General features: G+C 40.5%; 3 protein-coding genes across 3 annotated transcripts; 1 reads left to right on the top strand and 2 right to left on the bottom strand.

Moving 5' to 3' along the window:
* Positions 1–561: 561 nt before the first annotated feature.
* On the bottom strand, positions 562–2,593 carry LOC148889689 (alpha-2A adrenergic receptor-like). Its single transcript, XM_089011926.1, has one exon. It carries the CDS (start codon positions 1,835–1,837, stop codon positions 743–745), a length of 1,095 nt encoding a protein of 364 aa, XP_088868052.1. The 5' UTR covers positions 1,838–2,593; the 3' UTR covers positions 562–742.
* Positions 2,594–3,218: 625 nt separating this feature from the next.
* Positions 3,219–8,365, top strand: smndc1 (survival motor neuron domain containing 1). The gene is made up of 6 exons (XM_089011438.1): positions 3,219–3,369; positions 3,728–3,847; positions 5,453–5,595; positions 6,491–6,655; positions 6,738–6,891; positions 7,806–8,365. The coding sequence occupies exons 2-6, from the start codon at positions 3,728–3,730 to the stop codon at positions 7,941–7,943; spliced, it is 720 nt and encodes a 239-aa protein (XP_088867564.1). The 5' UTR covers positions 3,219–3,369; the 3' UTR covers positions 7,944–8,365.
* Positions 8,366–9,396: 1,031 nt separating this feature from the next.
* On the bottom strand, positions 9,397–17,215 carry LOC148889687 (max-interacting protein 1-like). The gene is made up of 6 exons (XM_089011437.1): positions 16,921–17,215; positions 15,706–15,811; positions 15,101–15,130; positions 13,957–14,071; positions 11,292–11,463; positions 9,397–11,229 (listed from the first exon to the last, which is right to left on the bottom strand). The coding sequence occupies exons 1-6, from the start codon at positions 17,135–17,137 to the stop codon at positions 11,066–11,068; spliced, it is 804 nt and encodes a 267-aa protein (XP_088867563.1). The 5' UTR covers positions 17,138–17,215; the 3' UTR covers positions 9,397–11,065.
* Between the last annotated feature and the right edge of the window lie 2,765 nt (positions 17,216–19,980).

Here is a 19,980-nt window from a genome sequence, read left to right as displayed (position 1 = left end):
AGAATTCTGACTTTATTCTCAGAATTCTGAGAAAAAAAATCGGAATTCTGAAGTCAGAATTCAGAGAAAAAAAATCAGAATTCTCACTTTAAAGTCAGAATTCTGAGAAAAAAAGTCATAATTCTCAGACTTTAAAGTGAGAATTCTGACTTTATTCTCAGAATTCCACCTTTAAAGTCAGAATTCTGACTTTAAAGTCAGAATTCAGAGAAAAAAGTCAGAATTCTGAGAATAAAGTCAGAATTCCCAGAAAAAAAGTCTGAATTCTCACTTTAAAGTCAGAATTCTGAGAAAAAAATCTGAATTCTGAAGTCAGAATTCTGAGAAAAAAGTCAGAATTCAGAGAAAAAAAAATCGGAATTCTGAAGTCAGAATTCAGAAAAAAAAGTCAGAATTCTCACTTTAAAGTCAGAATTCTGAGAAAAAAAGTCATAATTCTCAGACTTTAAACTCAGAATTCTGACTTTAAAGTCACAATTTTGAGAATAAAGTCAGAATTTTCACTTTAAAGTCAAAATTCTGAGAATAAAGTCATAATTCTCACTTTAAAGTCAGAATTCTGAGAAAAAAATCTGAATTCTCAAGTCGGAATTCTGGGAATAAAGTCAGAATTGTCACGTCAAAATGTTCATCAATGTAACGTTGGTAAAGCGGAAAATTCCTTCGCACTGTATATACAATCTGACATAATGACAGAGATGAGTTACAGCAACCGATATAACCTTGAGTGAATACCAATGACTTATAAATCCATCCGTCTTTTCCTGCAGAGGATCTTTTGAAAAGATCTTCTGAAATCGTTATTGAATATGGTGTAGATGAGGGGGTTGAGGGAGCTGTTGCAGTATCCCAACCAGAAGAACATTTTGAAGAGCGTCTCGGGAACGCAGCACACGCACACGGCCGTAAGCGTGTACGTGAAGAAGAAGGGAAGCCAGCACAGGACGAACACTCCCACGACCACGGCCAGGACTAAAGTCAAGCGTTTTTCTCTCCGCTGTCTTCCTTTCCACCGACCGGAGTCGGTTTCCGACTTCGGGACGGTTTCTCCGGGATTCTCGCGACCCCATTTGGGAAGTCTCTTCTTCAAGGAGCACAAGGTTGTTTCGTGACCGTCGGATGATGAGTCATCGCCCGACTCCCCGTTGACTTCTCCTTCCTCACGCTCCGGACGTCCGTTTTCTCGTGACCTTTCACCCGGTGGGTTTCTTGTCCTCAGTTTGGCCACCTGGTAGATCCTCACGTAGACCAGGACCATGATGGCGCAGGGCGCGAAGAAAGAAGCGATACTGGAGAAGATGATGTACCATTTCTCGTCGTTGATTTCACAGCGCGGTCGGTCCTCTTGACCTTTGTCCTTCTTCATGGTGATCAGCGGCGGGAAGGAGATAATGGCCGCCAGGAACCAAAGAACGAAGATGGTGCACTTGATCCGATACGGCGTCCTTCTCAGGTTGTACTCGATAGCTCGAGTGATGGACCAGTATCGGTCCAAGCTTATGGCGCACAGGTGGACGATGGACGAAGTGCAGAAAAGGACATCCAACGCCAGGTAGATTTCACACCACACCTTGCCAAAGTACCAGTAACCCATCAGTTCGTTGGCTAAGGAGAACGGCATCACCGACGCGGCCACCAGGATATCGGCGCACGCCAGAGAAAGCAGGAATAGGTTCTGTGGGGCTCTAAGGGCACGGCTGGTGGTCACGGCGATGACCACCATGACGTTACCGAACACCGTGAGCAGGATGAGGACGCCCACCAAGAGGGTGAGAGGCGCCGAGGTCCGAACGGTGTACGGGTGTCGGGCCGCCGCGGTGGAGTTCAGGCAGTCCATTGAACAACTTGGATTGAAGGCTATTCGCCGCACTCGGCATCAGTCGTCATTTTTGCTGAAATTCTCCCAGAAAAAAAATAAAAATAAAAGACAAGAAACGCTACTGTGGTTCGAGCCCCTCCATAGCCGAAGACACACAGATGGCGTTCAGTTCAAGCAGATGTTTTGAGCAGGTGTGGTAGACTGGAGAGAGGCTCTTTTATACCACATGGATGTGACGCTATAAGCGAGGGGTGGGAGGGATCCTACTGCTTCTGGAAGCTGCTACCACACTCTGAAATCTTGTAATGACACTGGCAGTCATTTTGATAGATTGGATTAATATTTATACATACGCTCGTCTCCGCAATGAGACTCTCGCCTCACCCCCCAAAAAAAGTTACAACAATAAATAACAATAAATAATAACAAATGCTACTCAATGTTTTGCAGACAGTCATATATATCCATTTATAATCCGTTTTTTCATAATGATAATATTAATAATAATAATACATTTCATTTTAAGCGCCTTTCAAAGCTCTCAAGGACACTTTACAGACACTTGATGAGATCCGATTTAATTCTATTTAATCTGGAATGGTTTGGAAGTGAATAAAAGTTCGTCAAATTGTTTGAAAGTCTTATTTTTGTATCTTATTTCTAAACACTGTTATTATTTTGGGATATTTTCATAACTGTCAACCGGCCGTATTTTGCTGTATTATGTATGACTTTTGCACATTTTTAGATGTGTACAGCATACAGGAATGTTTGTACGGGAAACGCAAAAATTGTTCCATATAATTTTTAGATATTTTTTATTCAGTTTTCGTCATTAAATATTAGCAGTCAGGTCAATAATAATGAATATCGCTACTCGTAAAAAGCGTAGTCGACCACAGAGAAAACAAGTCCGTGCGAAAAGTCTCAAGAAGAAACAAAAGTTCAGAGAAAACAATTTCCGGTCATGTGGAATTTTATTTTGAAATGTGTTAAATTAAACGGGGTTTTTTCCCTGCCGTAATATCTTTTATTTTTTTTATAAACATTATACATTGTAAGAACACAAATTCAAATTAATTTTTGTGTCTTGCAAAAAAAGCCACAATGCTCCACAACAAAGAACATAATTGATTATTGCTATAAATATGTTGTAACTTGTTAAAAGTATTAATGTTTACATGTGAAATGTGTTAATGAAATTGCGAAATGAAATATTCCACACGCGGATGTTTTTTTTCTCAGTAGGTAAGGAAATTGAGCCGTGAGTAAGATCACAGTGTCTCGCGGGTTGACAGGTATGTAATTTCCAAAACGATTAATCAAATATTTGTGGAAAGATATTAAGAATATTTTTCTATCACAGCCGCTGGGGACGCCCTCGAGCGCAATCGAGATTTGAGTAGTTATCGCGAGATTGCAATCGAAAGGATACGCTTGTTCGACGTCCATTCTTGTTGTTCCACATAGCGGATTGTTGTTTTTTCCTTGTTGACGACGTGAGAGTTTGATGCTTGCTCGCTTTATTCATCTTTCGTAAATATTAAGAGGTAAGTTCAGTTTTGGGTAATGTGTTGTACACAATTATGAAAGGTATACTTCATTTTTTTCCTGTCCTTTTGCCACCGGTTGTTAGCATTAGCATCCAGAATAACAGTGAGACGTCGACGAACGAAGGCCGAAGCTAACAATCCAACTTTTTTTAGAGCACCATACCGTGTAAGATAATATTTATTTTTAATTTTAGCTCTCTGAGTAGACGCTACGTCTATGCGAACCGAAACCACGACGTCGATTCAATCTTCAATGACATATTTCCCGTCCTCCATTGTGCGTGCTAACGCAAGCAGAAAGCTAGCTAACACACGGCGAGTGACTCATAGCGTTAACAGGATGCCTTTTCCGCAGATGTCGGAGGACTTGGTGAAACAGCTCGGCAGCTACAAAGCTCAGCTACAGCAAGTTGAAGTTGCCTTGTCCACCGACCAAGAGAATGAGGATCTCCTCAAGCTGCAGAAAGATTTACAGGTTTGTTTCTACGTCGATCACCTCAAATTAACGAAGATTGAAGCCTCGCTTTTCTATGTGGACAGTGAGAAAGAAAGTCTATGCAAAAAAAGGTTTATAATGGCCAATATTTAGAGATGTGACAAAATTTTTCAATAATTCATCACACATTTTCGATACCATATTAAAGTGCATTTAAATACCTTTCAAATGATTACTGTTCTCTGCCAAATAATAAGGAAATAATGGAATTTTTAATTTTCTAAATATGAGCTGTTTTTCTGCCTGATTACACAGTTAAAACAATGAAAATCTGTGACCGAGTTCTTTATTACAGTTGAACCTATCATAACTTTCTTAATTTTTGGCAGATCTTAACGAGTAAGGTACCATTGGAAAGCTTTTGAAATTCTAAACAAGAACAGAAAACACAAAAGGTTCAAAATATAAATTAGCAAATAACGATCGAATGCAGGCAGATTTTCGTCTTAAATCAAAAATGGCTGTCACTGAATAATAGGAAAGTGTGAGCTTTAGAAATATATATGCTAATGCTTATTTTTGCTTGAAACTTGGCAGTTATGGAGAAAAATATATATTCTACCACTTCTATGAGTTATAAAAATACAACTTACTCAACTTTATAAACTGTAGTGTTCGCAAAAAGAGTGTAAACTTCAATCACATTTTTTTCCCCGTTTCTCGTTGGCGTATTTGGAAATTTCAAGAACCAGCATGGAGGGAAAAGTAATACGTCATCATAAACTGCACAGCCTGGAAAATCCCACGAAAAACGATTATGTACTTCACAAAAATGCAATGATATACAGCTGCGAGTACAGAGTGCGCTCGGTTCACTGGACAGAAACAATCGCGGTGGAATATAGGTCACTACAATATTCACAATTTCCTACTGAAAATAAATATCTTTTTAAAATTCATGAATAGCATTTCAAACTCATTATTACAGTGATTACAGAGCCACTTGGCATACTTTCTTCATCCTGTGCTGGAAATGAAGTCACAGGAAAATTATTCATGAAAATATACTTGTATTGATGATGTTGACACAACTGACAAGAGATCATATATTGTGTAAAAAAAGGATGTAATTGTGTACCAGTAAATTTAGTAAAAAGTATATTTTTGACAATAAAGTTTCACTTGTAATTTTTGTGTGAGTGCATAGCAAATGTTGTTTTTTATTATCAGGGTTCAATTTAATGTTGCAAACAGCTCCAAAGATGTCCTGTAAACGTTTCCAGACTGTTTTAATGTTTGCAAACGTTTTTTCTCATCAACATCAAATATTGGACCTGTTCATAAAAAAAAAAAAACCTTTGAGACCATAAAACTACTATCGCTATCTGCACATAAACCTCCGCCGCTTCATGAGATACGTTCTGTATTGACACTATGACAACATGTATGATACACACACACACATACATTTTTTTTGCTTTTTAACTCTCATACATTCTTTAAACACATTGAAAGCAATTAAGACACGTTTACCATTTTTTTTACAGCTTGTGTAATGGGAGACTTTCAAATAACATCACAACGAGGATGCACAATTAGAGATTAACAACTGAGCCCACACCCCGATTGTGATTTCTCTTTTAGGAAGTCATCGACTTGACCAAAGACCTCTTGGCCTCGCAACCGGCAGAAGCTGCCCCTAGCGCCAATGGCACCGCACCCACCCACATCAGGCACATCTGGAAAGTGGGAGACAAGTGTTTGTCCGTGTGGAGTCAGGACGGACAGTGAGTGTTACCTGTGTCACAACAAAATGCGCCGTTTCAACGTTAGTTTTAGTTTTTGAGCGTGGTTTCGACGTAGGGGGTGTATCGGACTTAATTTGAAGGAGGTGGAAAATGAATAATAATCCATTTCATTTATAAGCGCCTTTCAAAACTCATGGTCACTTTACAGTCACATGATGAGTTTTTCTGTGGGTGAGTAGCGGCAGCCACACACGCCAGTGTTCACTCAACCCGCGAGTAACTCAAATAGATGTAAAGCTAGCAAGCTAGCTAACAGCCACTAGATAGCCAGCTATCTATCCAGCCAGCCATAGCCATATAGCAAGCTAGCTAGGTAGCCAGCTAATCTAATTTAATCAAATTTTAATGTAAGTGGTACCTCTCTGAAATAACTGAAACAATGTGCAAAGTATCAAGGAGAGTGTGGTTCAAGTGAGTACGTAGCTATAGATAGCTAATGGCTAGCTTGCTAGCCAGCCAGAAGCCCACAGTCTTTTGAAGAAAAGCATCATAAAAATCTCTCAGAATAAATGTTAGAATACAAAAATCTAGCTATATGTGTTAAATTCAAACAGTCTAAAGCTTTATATGCACCAATTCTTGTTTTAAAGTGATTTTTGATTAAAATTGAGCTTGAATTAGTTTTTTTTTTATCTGCACTAAGAATCTCACTTTTTAAGTTGCATACCTCATGGCCACCTTTTCGTTGGATGGTGTTACTGTACTCATATTTCCCAATCGCTGTCGTTTTGTTATTTTATTTTACCTTTCCTGAATGATCATCGGAAATCTCACCTGCAATCTCTGCAAATTCTCATTGAATCATGTCGTCGCTTATGACCGTGGCCCACTTGCGAACCGTACTCACCTGCTTACAGACGTGGCTCTTTTGCAGGGTGTATGAGGCCGAGATCGAGGAGATAGACCACGAGAACAGCACAGCCGCCGTTACCTTCACCGGCTACGGCAATGCCGAAATCATCCCGCTGCAGAACCTCAAAGCGGTGGAGGACCGCAGGCGCCTCGAAGACGACCTCGGCTTGTCCAGGAACAAATCGAGGTACGAGCGAAATGTGTTCTGCCCGCCGCAGTCCACGCAGCGGCGACTCTGTTAATATTCTCTGCCTTCTTCGCGCGTCTAGAAAGGAGCAGATCGCAGAGCAGCGAGAATACAAAAAGAAGAAGGCCCAGAAGAAAGTGTTGAGGATGAAGGAACTGGAGCAGGAGAGAGAGGACCAAAAGTCTAAATGGCAGCAGTTTAACAACAAAGCTTACTCAAAGAACAAGAAAGGACAGGTAATGTATATTTACCCCCTTTCCTCGGGTGGATGGCTGGATGAATGGAAGGAAGGAGGGAACAAAGGAAGTGTATTTCGTGTATTTTTACCTCTTAGGTTCTGAATTCAATTATTTAAAATGTGTCTATATTTATTTCATGTAATTATTGTTTTCGAGCTGACTTAATTATTTTTCTTCCTTTCACATAGTTTTGTTTCGGCTGAAATTATTTTTTTTTTTCCATCCAGAAAAAAAATATCCTGTGACTGTAAAGTGCCCTTGAGAGTTTTGAAAAGGTGCTTATAAATGAAATGTATTATTATTATGATTATAAGTACGGAAGTAAGGAAAGGAAGAGGGAAAAAATGGAGGAAGGATGGAACGAACGAAGTAGGGAAGGAAAGAGGGAAGAAAGGAGGGAAGGAAGGAGAGAAACAAGGATGGAAGGAAGGAATGAACAAAGGATGGAATGAAGGAAGGAAAAGGGGAAGGAAGGAATGAAGTCAAGGGGGAGGAAGGAAGAAAGGAGGGAAGGAAGTAGAGAAAGAAGGAAGTAAAGAAAGAGGGAAATGGGACGGAGGAAAAGAAGGAAGGTGGGAAATAGGGAATGAATGAATGTACGCAAGAAGGAAGGAAAGAGGGAATGAAGGAAGTAGGGAAACGGAAGGAAGGAGAGGAAGAAGGATGTAAGGGAAGAAGGAAGGACAGATGAATGGAAGGAAAAAGGGAAGGAAGGTAGGAAGGATGTAAAGGAAGGAAAGCGGGAAGGACAGAAGGAAGGAGGGAGGGAATGAATGAAGGAAGGATGGAACGAGGGAAGGATGTAAAAAAAACTGCCATAAATTGTCCATCGGTATAATTACGATCGCGGACGGTTGAGCCTGCGTTTGAGTGCCTATTTTCTCACGGCCGTCTTCTATCTATTCCCTTAGGTGAAGCGAAGCATATTTGCATCTCCGGAAAGCGTCAACGGCAAAGTGGGGGTGGGCACTTGTGGCATCGCCGACAAGCCCATGACGCAGTACAACGACACGTCCAAATACAACGTCAGGCATTTAATGCCGCAGTGATCCCCCCCCTCTCCCCCTTGTAAATATGCTGTATACTGAATATAACCGCATTGTCCGTTTTGTCAAGGGGGAAAAAGTTGCAGTGTGACTTGCGCACCATCAAATTGAAACATTTTTTTCTGAATGTTTTGCAGGTAGAAGAAAATCTGTTGAAATTTAATAGGAAGTCGCCCCGCTTTGTAACCGGGTCACTTGTTATGTACAAACAGGAAGTTAGCTGCTTGCGCTCTCATTCCTCACGCAGGTCGCTGCGGGTCACGCTCAACATTTCTCAGAATTGGTGTGTAAGTGTCAGGTTGTTTTATTTTTTTTTCCTTTTCAGAACAATAACAGCGCCGATGACGTGAATTAGCTTTGCCTTTCTTTCTTTTTAATTTCTGTAATTTATAAAAGTCCAATAAACATCCATTGGTTGAGTTTGATCAACGACTGCCTTCTTATCAGTGGAAGAGACACTCGCAAGACTTTAAAGCCGGCGTCGACGATGACAACGTCAGCGATTCGAGTCGGGTTTCAGGTCAGTGAGCATCCGATGGCCTACGATAAGAGCGATATGAACGCCGCCATTTTGTGTCGGTCACTTCATGCTAACGTGTGCTGATACTTTTGTGAATTACAGCGATGCCTTAAAAAAAATGATGCTTGGTCACTTAACATCTGCCATCAAGTGGTGAGTCGTTTTTCTTCTATTTTGGTTGCATTTAATGCTAGGAATCAACAAGGTGCCGTATTTTCTGGTGTATAAGGTGCATCCAAAATCTTTTATTGTCTTCAAAAGATGACCCTGCGCCTTATACACAGGTGCGCCTTGTATGTAAAGAAATATTGAGGTCTCGCATCTATTGTCAGCGGCCACCGATTCCATTTCCCCACATAGAAGTATTGCATAAGCCCGTATTGCATAACCCCAGCCTCGACTGTAGCATCTTATAATGTGGTGTGCCTTATATATTTGAAAACTTTGATATACAGTAAAGTCTCGTTATATCGATATTCAAGGGAGTCCGAAAAAATATCGATATAACCGGGACTATCGATATATCCGATATGGATATAACGAGACTTTACTGTAGTTAGATATTATTTTTGGATAACCTTTTTCATTCATTGAAGGTGCGCCTTATATAAGGAAAGTTTGAACATACACAATTTGCTAGGGGTGCGCTTTATATACTCCGGTGCGCCTTATACACTGGAAAATACAGTACCTTTTACTGCCAACAAGGTTCTCTTTTTCATTTTTCAAAACAAATGTAGGTAGGTAGATAGATATGTAAGTTTATACATTTATATATTATAGATCGATCGATAGAGTGGATTTACATTTATTCGTCTTGCAGTGGAGAAATATACAAATTAATTCATTTTAAAATGTGTTTAGATCGATAATTTTACTTTTCATCAAGCACAATTTGAAATTAAATGTTAGTTTCAATGTATCAACTAAATTTTAGGAGATAAAAATGTTTTATCTCAACATTTTTTTTAACAACCTCTATGGCCCAAAAAAAGTGAAATTACAAAAATTAAGGAAAACACATTCAAATCACATGTTGGTGGAAGAGATTTATTCAGATTCCAGGAAGTGTCTTCAGAAACCGGTGGTGCAAAGTATCAGTCGGGCACCAGCAGCATGTTTTGCGAGAAAAAAAAATAACACTAGAAAACATCAGGGCTGCCCCCCCCCCCCCCCCAAACACAATTTCTATTTTTATAGTGCATTTTATACATTTCCCGTTAGGTGATCAGGGACTTGTGCAAGACTCATACACCCACATTAAGACACAATTTGGTGCTGCTGGATGGATTCACTAGCAGGGGGAGTAAATGGATGGAAATGGGCATCGTTATTGTGGTTGTTGACAGTTTAGGACAGTGCAACAATGGGTGATCATTTAAATTAAAAATAATAATAATAATAAATCAAGTGTTTTGTTCATGCTACAGAATTTTTTTTTGTTACAACATTCAACACACATGCACTGTAGCTTTTGAAATATCTATATTTTTTGCTCCTTCAAATTAAATCGCGAGTCCTGTAAATTGGACATTGGTAGCCTTAACTTATGGACGGACAAAAGCAATGTTAAAAAAAAAAAAAAAAAAGATGTTTTATTGCTTTTTCATCTTGTGATCAGGCAAGTCCCAGAGAGCTGTTGACTTTTAAAATGTGGGGGGTCAAAATAAATATGACAGGTTGTGACACTGTATTGCATTTAAAGGACAACCGACACAATTTTTTGTTTCCTAACTGACATACAAAAAACGTGTTATAGCATCTAAAATACCCAAAATGATATTTTTAGTCAAATGCAAAACACCAATAAAAATGAGTTAAAGTGTCACAAAACTACTTAAAAATGACCTCGGAGATGCCGAGTTTTAGAAGGTCCCGCCCCCTTGTTTGTGACGTCATGCCAGGACGTCTTGCTTTGCTCTAGAATCAACAATGGCTTCAGATTTGGAGAAGATGCTTTCTTGTTACTCATCCAGTTATGAATATGATTCAAATAGTTCTGAAGAGGAAAGCATAAATGTTTGCAATCGATGAAAGAAGTCCTCCCATATCAATTCGAGCTGTCAGGACTCCAATGTAGCGTCCCAGAAAATGCACAAGATGGCGCCCAAGCTTCGTTGACAATGGGATGATTTGTCTGCTGAGAATTTGTGTCAACTAGTATCAAATAGTAGTCTTGGTGCAACACACAACATTTCACCACCGCGTTATTTATGTGTTTTCCTTCTAATTGTGCCATCAACACGATGTTTTCAGAACAAACAAAGTACCCAAAATGCATTATGTGTCGCTTTCTCGGTCAGGGGCGTTCCTTTAGTGACGTCACGTACGGACTCGTCACCAACTCAAAAACAAGACTTTCTGAATATTCAGCGCGAGTCTTAAAACGTAAAATATAGCTATATGCCGTGGAATCCTGGTAAAATACGCTCAGTAGATGTCATTTGAAGTGATTTTACAAATTACGGACTTTTCCGGAGGTGTCGGTTGTCCTTTAAATCAAATTGTGTCCCACCTGCAGCCGGTTCCCCACCCCTGGTTAAAGCCATAAAACAGTAGTGTTAGTGGAAAGGGAGTCTAGGGGGGGATCACAGTACGTTGGACCTCAAGCCGAGAAGGCCACTTTGAGGCTGCCTGTGGAGTAGCCCTCGTCGCTAGCTGAGCTCTGCCGGCTACTCTGGTCGTCCAGGTCGCTAGCCACCGCGCTACTGGCGCTGTCCATTTCTCCCAGGGAGAAATCGTCACACTCCACATCCACTTGGATCTCCTCTGCAAAACACCAACGATGAAACCTTGCCACCGGTGGTACGTGGCTGGAAGCGTAGCCTTACCTCGATCCGATTCGGAGCGATCCGAGTCGGTAGGGGAGCCCAGGCTATCCATTCGGACCCGGTCCCTTTCGCCGAGAACCTGCAACTGGGTCAGCTGCCTCTGCAGGTACCTCTGCTCTCGCTCCAGGGTGTCCAGTTGGTGCTGACTCTTCCGGTCCAGCTCCTCTAGTTTCTTCAGAAGAAAACCAAGGAGGGAGATGGTGTGAGGTGAGTACATCGGACTCTTCGGAACTATTTTACTGTACCGGAACAGGGAAAAAAACTATTGTGGACATGGTCTGTGTAAGCTCTCAGTCGTACAGGAGTGGTCCATCGATGAAAAGGTTTCTTCAGCCGCCATCTGGACTTCTTTGAAGGTGTCGGACGTTTCGCTTCTTATCCAAGAGGCTTCGTCAGCGAACTAAAATCTTTTGCTGGTAGTTTGGGCCCTATATATATCCCTACTGTCCAGATGTGGCGATGCCAGAGGACTACTCCCTGCGGATTACTTCTATTCTCCTGACTGATTACTTCTGTTGTACTGCCTGAGTATGGGGTCTACGACTGGCCTAATTGTCCCATTTGATCTGGTATCACCAAAGAAGTGGTTGCTAGCTTATTGTGGACATGTTAATTCAGTGATTCTTTCATATACCGCTAGGGGGTGCCAAATTTGCATTTGTACTCTTAAAAATGACCTTTTTCATAATGGACTCTGGTGTGAGTGAATACGACAACACTATTCAGGCCATTTGCTGTCGCTGAAATAACACGAATTGTGTGTTTTGTTCTCTCCCAGCATTCTGTTTACATCTGCTCCAGTTTCTAAACTTAACCACACTAGAGCGCCACACCGGAACCACATTTGGAGTACTTCAAACAGACAACCATTGACTTCAAGAGGTACTTCATACTGTACACACTTGATTTGCCCAACCGAAAATCATCTCTTTAACTCATTCACTGCCGGACGTGCAAAAATGTGTCCTCTCCAGTGCCAGGGTTTTTGTCATTGTCCCTCGAATTCCAGGATCCACAGAATATTGTGTTTTAGGACTACATAAACATTCAATGCAGTGTAAGCAACCTTAGATTCTCTTCTTTCATCAGAAAAAGAGTTAATTCCTAAGTTATATGAGCTTGAAATGGGGGCGGCTGTCCAAAGTACAATGCAATACATACATATTGGGTTATATAATAGTAATAATAATAATACATTTCATTTGTAAGCGCCTTTCAAAACTCTCAAGGTCACTTTACAGTCACAGGATCAGTTTTTCTGTGGGTGAGCAGCGGCAGCCACATGCGCCAGCGTTCACTCAACCCAGAAGTAACTCAAATAAAAATAAAACTAGATAGCTAGCTAGCTACCGGATAGCTAATAGATAGCCAGCTAACTAGCTAGTGAGCTAATAGATAGCTAGCCTGCTAATAGATAACCAGCTAACCAGCCAGCTAGCGAATGGATAGCTAACAGATAGCCAGCCGCCCAGATAGCCAATAGATAGCCAGCCAACTAGCTAGCTACTAGATAGCCGGCTGGATAGATAGCTAATAGACAGCCAGCCAGCTAGAAAGCCAATATAGCGCTTTAACAACAGCTGAAACTAACAAAACGCTAACATGGACAAAATGCAAATGCCGCCCCCTCGTGGAAGGGAAAAAACATTGCCAGAGATATGACCAGCGCTTTATCGGCACCCCTGCAATAAAACCCAAAGAAATTCGGGAATGTCGCCTTACGTCACACTTTTCAATTACCGAATAGATTCATGAATGGCAGTGAATGAGTTAAAGTAGACAAATCACATTAAGCGTTTTGTCACGTAACCATTCACGTCCGTTATTAGCGTACAAATAAACGCTTCAAAATTCCACAAAGCAAAACAAAAAAGAGCAAAGAGACCACTAAAACATTCCAAGTGCGTGCTGATGATGCATTCCCTCCATTATACACAAGCGTGTACTGTGGGAAGGTCATGGGAAAAACTCTTACGCGAGCGTCCAGTGCAAACTCGTGTAAGCAAGTCTCTACTGGGTTTAGTTTTATAGAAGTGTCTTTTTTTTTGGTGCCGGGCCATAAATTTGGTGTAAATATCGCCAGACACACACATACGACTGTGTTAGCTTAATGCTAATGCAGAATGGGGAATGCCATAGAGAAGCTAATGAATAGCTTTTATGTGACAATGTGAAGCCTATTTGGACTCAAACGGTGAGGAAAATACGGTAACCAGACAGACAATATAGGAGTACTCACACGCATATATTCTTTATCCTCAGCACGAAACTGCTAAAATTATAGCGGCTCATTGAATTGCTGACATGAGTTAGATGCAATTTCTGCCACCATGAGCGTGTTACACTGCTCTCAAGCGGCAAACAATATTCAACTTCTAGTGTCGTGACAGTGCAATGCGTCTTAAAACTCTTGTGGTCTTCGGGTCAAAATGACCCGAAACTGTGTTAAAAATAGCCAAAAACAACCAAAATGATCTTTTTTAATTTGAAAATGTATGACTTTTCTGAGACTAGCGAAAAATTGAGATTTAGTTTTTATTCCAATTTCCAATGAAGCTGTACAAAAAAAAGATACAAAGATGATATTTGGGTCAAAATGACCCATTTTTTGGGTGTAAAGAAAATAAGGACAACAGGAAGGTTAACAAAATAAATACAACCACACCTTGATGTGAACTTTGGCCTTGTTGAGGAGTCCCAGCGTGGTATGCCGACTGCAATCTGGCCCGAGAGGGATGAGCGATTTCAACCTTTCCAAGCATAGCCGAAGATGCGCTCGTCTGTGGCGCCAGGGTTGGATGCGCAAACACATAAGCAGGAAGTCAATTTTCTAGTCACGGATGTAGATTAATAAGGGAACCAAAATAAAATAACATACAATTGCACTAATGCTAATTTGAGAGTGCACTGCGGCGGTGCTATTTTGTCCATTTGCAAGATCTTAGATGTGTTTTTATTGTAATAATAATAATAATAATAATACATTTCATTTATAAGCGCCTTTCAAAACTCTCAAGGTCACTTTTCAGTCGCAGGATAGTTTTTTCTGTGGGTGAGCAGCACCAGCCTTCACTCGATCCAGAAGGAACTGAAATAGATAGAAAGCTAGCTAGCTAATAGATAGCCAATAGATAGATAGACAGATAGCTAGCTAGCTAACTAGATAGCTAGATAGCCAGCTAGCGAGCCAGATAGCTGATAGATAGCCAGCAAGATAGCTAATAGATAGCCAGCCAGGTAGCTAGCAAGATAGATAGCCAACCAGGTATCTAGCAAGATAGCCAGCTTTCATGGCAGTTGTTATGACATTTTTGCATGCTAATGGTTGCTAACGGTTGTACAATTAGGTACAAGAATGCATACTAGCAACTATACAGTACCCAATGAATAAATGTCATCCTGTATATATGTCAAGCTGTGATGTAATCATTCTCAAAGCAACATTCCCACCGCCCTCCACTCGATTTGTTTTGCAAACATGAACTGGCCATTTAATTTTGGACACAAACGCATCCTGACATTTGTCATCTGTTCACAGCTTCTTCCCCGCAACCAAATGGAAGGGGGCGGTTGCGCTTCAAGAAGGAGTCGTGTTGTCTGGTTGCACATTTGCTGACTGGGGAAATGTCTTCCAAGTCCTCCAGGAACTGTGTGACTCGTGAACCGAGGCTGCGTCAACGCGTTGCTAAAGGCTACGCTTCATCAAAGGTGAAGTTGAAAGCTATGGGCAACATGTCACTGTATTGTATTGATCATATGTGGGGGAAAAACAACTTCATTCTGACAGAAAATTTGCTTTTATTACTCACCTATTCTTTTCCAATTCGTTGTGGGCTGACCTAAAATGGGTACAAATGTGTAGAAAATTTAAAAAAAATCAATTACTCCAATATTTATTATGATTATCATTTGTTATTTAATTTTTGGTTGTTTTGATTTCAAAATGGCGCCACGAGAGTGGCTGCTTCTCCAGCAGCTCCTGTATTTTGGTTTTCTACTTCTTTCTTTCCTTTCCTCTTCCTTTCATCACTTTGCTGCTGCTGTGGAATGTAAATTTCTCCACAGCGATACGAATAAAGGTACATCCAATCAAAATAATAGAAAAAAAAGATGAAATGATTAGTTTGGAAACAAAAGCTAAATGCATTTTTAAAAGCGAAATATTGATCTAATAATACAATAAACCATAACTGACTATTAATGATGACTCATCCTATTATGTCATAGCAATCCATTTTATCGTTTATTACATTATTATATTTTAGCTAGGGTAACAAAAAGCATATCTAGACATGACACACACAGCCGACACTATCTTTTTTTGTCATTATTTAACAAAACGGCTAATAATTTACCTTTAGTGTGTTCAACATTAGCTGATTAATAATTGTAATATGCTGTTTATTGAACATACCTGTTATGAATATTGTCCAGTTTTCTGTTTTTGTTGAATTTACGATGTTTCTGTGGGTGTTCCAGATCATCGGCAGGATATGTGGAAGCATAACCATGCTCACATTCTGAGTCATTAAAAAAAACAATAAATCAGACTTTTTCCAAATTCATACATAACTCAGTCTGACTGACACATAATCATAATCATCAATTTCATTTATAAGCGCCTTTCAAAGCTTTCAAGGACACTTTACAGTCACAGGATATGTTTTTTGGGGAGTGAGAAACAATAATGCTAATAGATAGCTAATAATAATAACAATAATACGTAACTCAAACACATAGCCACCTACAAAGTTATCTAATAGCATTAACACGTGTGCCCTGACCTAAATTCGTAGCAAATTTCCAATGTAAAATGTGAGTAAATGTTCTATATCGATATTAGCATTCAAATTCGGCCAAATAATCGTGAAAAATAACATTTTCATCCGCCATTTGCCTCAGCGTGAAATCATACAATTCCCAAAACGCTTATTTCCGGTTGCACACAAACGTCACGTTTGAACTCGCGTCTGATTGGTTAAACGATGGTGGTGAAAAGAGTGCGGGGCCAATCAGGAAGCTCCAATATGTTCCATGTGGAAACCATGTGAATAACACATGCGAGCCCCGAAAGTAATAACCGATATTAATAATTCATAAGAAGTATTCAAAAATACGTTTATTCGGCAATACAATACAGTCGTTTTGTGTGTTTTTAAGCAAATAGAGCAAATGCACCGCCATTATTAATTCATTCGTAGAGGCCATTGGTGTCGTATTTCACGTACAAAAAAAAAAAAAAGAAAGAAAACTATGTCAATTGATGGTTGAACGTTGCGTGTATGCACCAGGATTAAAACTCGCGATTTAGCTGTCGTGGCTTGCCTTTTAAAATGGTGTCAAATCGCAGCGACGTCATAAAAAAAGCATAAAAATAAAACGAGTTAGATCAAGAGCGATGCATTATATCCGAATTTAGCACTGGTTACATTTTAATTCGTTTATGATTCGTGATATTACTCCCACACGCCCGGGGGGAGGAGGCTTGGGGGGGGGGGGGTGGAAGGGTCACCCACGGCCCCGCGTAACGTCGTCGTGCACGTCGCCTCTTTTGTTGTCTACCCCGTGATCCAACCGAGTGCGCGTTCGCGGCGCCCACGACAGTTCGTTCCACTTGGATCCCACTTACTTCCGCTGTTCTTATCCACGCTCTCGATGTAGTGCGCGGCGTCCAGCAATACTTGCACGTTCTTCATAAATGTATCCATAGCGTCCGACGCGTCGCCCAGCGAGCAGTCGGACACGTTTCCCGAATCCCGCGGGTCCGTGAACGCACCGCGCTCTGACACCAGTCCGTTGGTTTTCCGCTCGTCGTCTTGCAGTTGTTGTCCAGCGGACTTGAGCATTTCGGTTGAGGGGTTGTTTATTTGTCGTGACCGGAGCGAAAAAGTGCCCCCCCCCCCTACCTTCACGCCCCTTCACCCTCCACCTCACCGACTCGTCGTTCGCGTACGTAACGAGCGGATGTCTGAGGCTGGATGGAATTGCAGTCGTTAGCACTTGCCCTACTTGGTGGATAATCCCTCCCACTGAACGCGTGCGCGCCGCATCCATTGTCAAACCGGGCCACAGAACGCATCCTCATGATCAATTCTGGAGTTGGGGGTGATTTATCGCAAAGCATTCGTCGAAATACCATTTTTTTCTGGCGTCAAGAAAAATGACACCAAAATACAATAAAGTCTCGTTATATCGATATCGGATATATCGATACTATTTCTATGCACGCATGGAGAAAATTACATGCAAACAGGGTCGGATTCGATGTAATGAGACTTTACTGTATATCATTTTACAGCTTTTACCACCATCAATGTGACATACAACCTCAGCAACGTGAATTGGAAACAAATAAATAAAACAAAATAAACAACTAGGCTGCAACAATTGTAACTAACATAAAATATTTCCTAGCTTCTTCATAATATCAGAATCAGAAAGCCTTTCATAGTCCCACAGTGGGGAATTTTCCAATCAACAGCAGCAAATGTTTAATAAAAAGAACTGTACATAGTCTTCAGTATAAAAACAAAATAAAAGCATACATTTAAAGGACAACCGACGCCACTTTTTTGTTTCTTAACTGACATCAGAAAAACGTTTTATAGCATCTAAAATACTCAAAACACGCAGTATGATATTTTAGTCAAATGCAAAACACCAATAAAAATGACTTAAAGTGTCCAAAATCTGCAAAAAAAATTGAGCTGCGAATTGGGCATTTTCAGAAAGTCCCGCCCCCAGTTCGTGACGTCACGCCAAGACGTTTTGCGTTGCTCGAGAATCAAAATAATGGCATCAGATTCAGAGAATATGCTTTCTTGTTACACCTCCAGTTATGAATATGATTCAAATAGTTCTGAAGAGGAAAGCATACACGTTTGCAATCGATTAAATAATTTATTCCGTGCCATTTTGAGGTAACATTAGGGGGGGAAATCGATCACCAGAAAAGAGGCACAAAATAGCGATCTTCTGTGGCCACCTCAGTTTCCACAGGCTGATAAAATCCTTATATGGAGCTTGGATGCCCTCTTCTGGCGGCTTTTGGGTGCAACACAAGGTTTTCAGACCAAACAAGTACAGCAAAATACATTGACGTGACGGAAGGACTGCTACAATGTGTCTTTTTTTCGGTCAGGGGCGTTCCTTCAGTGACGTCACGTACGTAAGACTTCCGGAATATTCCGCGCGAGTCATAAAACATAAAATATAGCTATATGCGGTGGAATCTTTTTAAAATGCGCTCAATAGAAGTCATTTGAAGTGATTTTACAAATTATGGACACAACTTGTCGTCGGTTGTCCTTGTATATTTGCAAATCACTTGGTAGGTGATTAGGAAGCCATCTTATTTATGTATTTATTTATTGTTAGCTTGCCGGGAGTGGCTCGGAAGGAGACAGGGAGGTAGGCGGAGGGTTTCAGGGTAGGAGGGGGGTTGTCTGGTCTCTGGAGGTCTTTACGAGGCCAGCCATGTGTGGCGGTCCCAGGCAGACAATAGGTGCAGATGGCTGCCCTGCTGCAGATGTGGCCCGCCTTGTAACGGACGCTTGTGAGAGAGTGACAACCCCCCTGAAGAAGAGGGAGTTGGGGGACGGGGACGGGGGGGCTCCTTGTGGGTCCCGGTCTACGTATATCAGACGCCTGGTCGGGTGGTGCACGGGTGTAGAATGTGACCCAAAGTGGTGTCATCGGAAAATCTGGAGGATTACAAGAGTGGCTCGACTAGCACACACTAGGCAACGTCAAAGTTGGAGTGCGTGTGTGTGCGCTTGTATAACTAGTCTTGTGCGGACCACGAACATTTTATACCATACGTAGTGAGGACATTTTTGACCAGTGAGGACCTTTTGGCCGGTCCTCACAAGTTTTTCATTCTAAAGGCTTCTAGATGGTCTATATATGCATCTGTTAACGTTTCAGAGAGGTCCTCACTCATTCACCCAAAATGATTTTTGGTGTGTATTTTCATTTTACATGGATACACACACTTTTTACTCACTGTGTGTGTGTTATGTTTGTCTGTGCGTGCTTAATGTGAGGAAAAAGTTCATACAACAAAAAGTAAAACGATATTTTAACCGAATTTACTACAGGGGTGAAGACTTTGAATGTAGCCATTCAGAAACCTCACTCCTGCTGTTATTTCAGTTTCAAGTCCACTTTTTATTTCTTTGTTTTTAAAGAAGTTGTTTTATTTTTATTTTATTTGTATTTTTTTTATTTTTTATTCTTATTTTTATTTGTATTTTTTAATGTTTATTTTTATTTGTATGTTTATTTTAATGTTTATTTTAATTAACAAAAACTGGACAAAACATTTTATTTTGACATCTAATTAAAAAGAATAACACTTTCGACAAAACTAACTGAAATTACATTTCAGGTTGACAAAACTAGCGAAAATCTAGTAGATAATTAGAATACAAATATCTCTTATTTATGTCTTTTGCAATTAATTTAATTACATTTTAATTTAATTTCGACTTCAAGATGGCGCCACGAGAGAGGCTGCCTTTCCAGCAGCTCCTGTATTTTGTTTTTCTACTTCTATCTTTCCTTTCATAACTTTCGGGTAGAGTGAATGCTGGCGCGAATGGCTACCGCTGCTCACACACAAAAAAAAAAAAAAAATCCCATGACTGTAAAGTGTCCTTGAAAGCCGCTTAGAAATTACATGTATTAT

Source organism: Hippocampus bargibanti, linkage group LG13 (genome assembly GCF_051943395.1).
Source record: "Hippocampus bargibanti isolate YZ-2025 linkage group LG13, ASM5194339v1, whole genome shotgun sequence".
NCBI lineage: Eukaryota > Metazoa > Chordata > Actinopteri > Syngnathiformes > Syngnathidae > Hippocampus > Hippocampus bargibanti.
This window is presented reverse-complemented; position numbering and strand designations above follow the sequence as displayed.

Coding starts and splice junctions, on each gene's coding strand:
- LOC148889689 (XM_089011926.1), bottom strand. CDS start 1,837: ATGGACTGCCTGAACTCCACCGCGGCGGCCCGACACCCGTACACCGTT.
- smndc1 (XM_089011438.1), top strand. CDS start 3,728: ATGTCGGAGGACTTGGTGAAACAGCTCGGCAGCTACAAAGCTCAGCTA. Junction 5,596..6,490: donor GTGTGGAGTCAGGACGGACA/GTGAGTGTTACC, acceptor GCTCTTTTGCAG/GGTGTATGAGGCCGAGATCG. Junction 6,656..6,737: donor TTGTCCAGGAACAAATCGAG/GTACGAGCGAAA, acceptor TCGCGCGTCTAG/AAAGGAGCAGATCGCAGAGC.
- LOC148889687 (XM_089011437.1), bottom strand. CDS start 17,137: ATGCTCAAGTCCGCTGGACAACAACTGCAAGACGACGAGCGGAAAACC. Junction 11,464..13,956: donor AGGCCAAAGTTCACATCAAG/GTGTGGTTGTAT, acceptor TTTCTTCTGAAG/AAACTAGAGGAGCTGGACCG. Junction 11,230..11,291: donor TCGCTCCGAATCGGATCGAG/GTAAGGCTACGC, acceptor GGTGTTTTGCAG/AGGAGATCCAAGTGGATGTG.